Consider the following 3,826-nt stretch of genomic DNA (forward strand, 5'->3'; position numbering starts at 1 on the left):
GGTGGGCTGGGGGTGCGCCGGGGTGTGGGGTGGGCTCCAGGGGAGGGTGCGCCAGGGTGTGGTGGGGGCGCTGGGAGCAGGGCACCAGGATGGGCTCAGGGGGTGCACTGGGGTGTGGGATAGGCTCCAGGGGAGGGTGCACTGGGGTGTGGGATAGGCTCCAGGGGAGGGGGCGCCGGGGAGCAGTGGGGGGGGGCTCGGGGCAAGGCACCAGGGTGGTCTTGGGGGTGTGCTGGGGTGTGGGTGGTCTCGGGGGGTGTGCGGGGTGCCGGGTGGGCTCAGGGGTGTGCCCGGGCGCAGGATAGGCTCTGGGGGAGTGGGGCACTGGAGTGCAGTGAGGGGGGCTAGGGGCAGGGCACCGGGGTGGGCTGCGGGGTCTCACCAGAGTGCAGGGTCTCAGGGGCTGTGCCAGGGTGCGGGGTGGGCTCTGCACCCTACTGGGTGGTTATTCAAGCCTGTTTCAAATGCCAAGAACAGAAAGTGCCTCTTCCCGGGGACTCCGAACCCCATGGCCCTGAAATATGTGTCTCGCCCCTCTCTCCAGCTCTGCGCCTGATGGCCAGGCCCTCTCGGCCGGTGGAGGGGAGCTCGCTGACCCTGACCTGCAGCAGCACCCCGGCCCCTTCACGGCAGCTGGACGTCCCCCTCGAGTTCTGCTTCTTCAGAGACGGCCGGGCCCTGTGGCCGGGCTGGAGCAGGTCCCCGGAGCTCCTGCTCCCCACCGTGTGGAGGGAGGACTCTGGGTCCTACTGGTGTGAAGGGAACACCATGGCATCCAAAGTCACCCGGAGCCTGAGGGTCCAGATACAGGTGCAGAGTGAGTGTGGGGGCCTGCGGCCGGGGGCACACACGGGAGCAGGAGGCTGTCCCCTGATCCCGGGGGCCGGGCTCCTGCAGGAACAGAGACGTCTGCCGTGTGTCTGAGCCTGTCTCCGGGGGGGATCTTCCCTTATCCGCGCTACTCCGCTCGGACATGCACAGGGGTATTTAGGAAGCCCGCGCTGTGCCCAAGAGTGGGGGCAAAGTGCTGCATGATCACGGCCCCTATTTCCAGGAGCCAGGGCTCATGCAGCACCCTCAGCGAGGGGTGAAATGTGTGGCCGTGGGGGGTGGCTGCTGGGAGCCGCAGACAAGGAGAAATCACACCCGCACGGTAAGAAGAGGCTTTGTGCAGGAGGCTCTTGGAGGAGAAGGTGGGGCTTGGTTGTGAGAGAGAAAACGAGAGGCGGTGTTTTGGGACTCTGAACCAAGCTGCCCCGAGTCAGGGAGGACGCGCTGACGTCCTCCCCCGTTCTCAGTCACAGATGCGTCCTCGGTGCTGGGAGGCGGGTGCCGATGACCTCCGGAGGGCCGGCTCTCCCCGCTCCGCTCAAAACTGGGCCCTGGCGAGGCTGGAGCTCAGGTCGGAAATGCGGGCCGCGGGCCCTGCGTCGGCCTCGGTCCAGCTGCGGGAGGCAGCCACCTCACCCGCCCCTTGTGCAGACGGGAAATCGAGTCCCAGAGAAGTTAAGTACTTGGATCAAGCACACACAGAAAGACTGAGAACAGCACTCAACCCAGGCAGCTGTGTCTGTGATCCGCACCGTGGCCGCCTTCCTGCTGTGCCTGCAGCGTGCGGGCTTGAGACGCCAGGGGCCTGGGAGCCCCACTGTCCTGGGCGGGAGGGGGCGCGGGAGCAGTATGGCCTTTGTCACCCCGCCAGTGCCCGCCTTGGTCAGGATGACCCAAATCAGCCGAACCCCCCCCCAAAATGTCCCCCTACCGTTAGCCATTGAACCGTGAGAACTGTTGACCTCCTCGAGGCCCTTGTGTCCAGGACAGTCACCCCTCCGGGTCACGTTGTGTGTGTGTAGGAGTCCCCGTCTGTAATGTGAGCTTGGAGACGCAGCCGCCCGGCGGGCAAGTGCAGAAGGGAGAGAGGCTGGCGCTCGTCTGCCAGGCCGCCCAGGGCACGGGAGACATCACCTTCTTCTGGTACAAAGGGGCCCTGGGTTTGAGCCTGCAAACAAAGACCCAGCGCTCTCTGGCCGCGAAGTTTGAGATCCCGGCGGTGAGTGACGGAGACTCGGACAGATACTACTGTGCCGCTGACAACGGCCACGGCCCCAGCCTCAGTGAGCTGGTGAGCGTCACCGTCAGAAGTAAGTTCCGCGACCCTCCAGCGGCCCGCGGGCTGGGGCCCCCTTCCCCCGGGGCACCCCGAGGGAGTTAAGGAGGCCGGGCCTCCCTGGGCTGGGACTCTGAGCCCGCCGCGGTGTGAGGACGCTCTCTGACGGCCCCCTGTCTCCCCCAGTTCCAGTGTCCCGCCCCGTCCTCACCATCAGGGCGCCCGGGGCCCAGGCCGAGGAGGGGGACGTGCTGGAGCTTCGCTGCGAGGCCCCGAGGGGCTCGCCCCCCATCCTGTACCGGTTTTATCACAAGAACGTCACCCTGGGAAGGAGCTCCGCCCCCTCTGGAGGAGGAGTGTCCTTCAACCTCTCTCTGACCGCAGAACATTCTGGAAACTACTCCTGCGAGGCCGACAACGGCCTGGGGGCCCGGCGCAGCGAGGCGGTGCCGCTCAGAGTCACAGGTGCAGCTCAGGCTGTAGCGCTGTCTCGTCACTCCCTCTTGGCCGCATCCTGGGAGAGCTTGTTTTTATTTTTATTTAAATTCAAGTTAGTTAACGTACAGTGTAGTCTCCAGGAGTAGAAACCAGTGATTCATGTCTTTTCTTTTTTAATTGGTAGAATTATTTATTCTATTTTTAAATGTTTATTTTTGAGAGAGAGAGGGAAAGGGAGAATGAGTGGTTCGAGGGGCAGAGAGAGAGGGAGACACAGAATCCGAAGCAGCTCCAGGCTCCCAGCTGTCAGCACAGAGCCCAACGTGGGGCTCGAACTCACGAACGTGAGATCATGACCTGAGCCGAAGTCAGATGCTTGACTGACTGAGCCCCCCAGGCGCCCCTGGTGATTCGTCTCTTACTGGTGACACCCAGTGCTCCTCCCAAAAAGTGCCCTCCTTGATGCCCATGGCTCATTTAGCCCATCCCCCCACCCACCTGCCTCCGGGGACCCTCAGTTTGTTCTCTGTAGTTAAGAGTCTCCTGCTTTGCCTCCCAGGAAGTTCTCCTGACCCCCCCTTCCCTACCCCCCCCCCCGTATTTCTGGCCCTTGTGCAGCAGCAATGGGCCCTCTGTGGGCGGTGCCACCCTGGGGGTGTATCTGAAGGGTGCAGAGGGAAGGCGGGCTGGGGCCTCTCCTCCAGGGATGAGCTGCAGCTTCCTGGATCAGAAGTCCGGCCCGCTGCCCCCTCCCCCACCCAGGAAGTGCAGACCTTGGCCTCAGCCCACAGTCGAGGTGTCTGCTCTCCAAGGGCAGCCGCCCAGCGCGGCAGCTCACGCGTTGACCTCTCCCTTCAGTGCTCACGGAGGACAGGAAAGAACTTCTCGCCTCGGGAATCCTCGAGGGGCTCCTGGGTGTCCTGGGTCCCACCATTCTGGCCCTTTGTTGCTACGGGCTCAAGAGAAGACTCGGTTAGTGTTTACAGAGGCTGGTATTTTGTTACCGTGACCTTGGTTTCATGGGCACAGGCTGGGCCAGCGACGCATACACCGAGGGATGGATATGTCCTGCTGGCCGCCCTGCCCGCAGACCTGCTCCCAGCCCCCTCCCGCCTCGGACCTGCCCCCAGCCTCCCCCCTGCAGACCTGCCCCCAGCCTCCCCCTTGCAGACCTGCCCCCAGCCTCCACCCTGCAGACCTGCCCCCAGCTTCCCTCCTGCAAACCTGCCCCCAGCCTCACCCCCTGCAGACCTGCCCCCAGCCTCCACCCTGCAGACCTGC

General features: G+C 64.2%; 1 protein-coding gene across 11 annotated transcripts in view; it reads left to right on the top strand.

Annotated features, from left to right (window-relative positions):
* FCRL1 (Fc receptor like 1) overlaps positions 1-3,826 on the top strand; it is a 17,599-nt gene that overhangs the window by 6,892 nt on the left and 6,881 nt on the right. For all 11 annotated transcript variants that reach the window (XM_029935880.1, XM_029935881.1, XM_029935879.1 and 8 more), the window contains 4 exons: positions 545-817; positions 1,854-2,141; positions 2,294-2,572; positions 3,404-3,517. In XM_029935880.1, the coding sequence (XP_029791740.1) occupies positions 556-817; positions 1,854-2,141; positions 2,294-2,572; positions 3,404-3,517 (943 nt within the window). In that variant the 5' untranslated portion in view covers positions 545-555. The remainder of the gene's footprint in view (positions 1-544; positions 818-1,853; positions 2,142-2,293; positions 2,573-3,403; positions 3,518-3,826) is intronic.

This window comes from Suricata suricatta, chromosome 3 (genome assembly GCF_006229205.1).
Source record: "Suricata suricatta isolate VVHF042 chromosome 3, meerkat_22Aug2017_6uvM2_HiC, whole genome shotgun sequence".
Lineage (NCBI taxonomy): Eukaryota > Metazoa > Chordata > Mammalia > Carnivora > Herpestidae > Suricata > Suricata suricatta.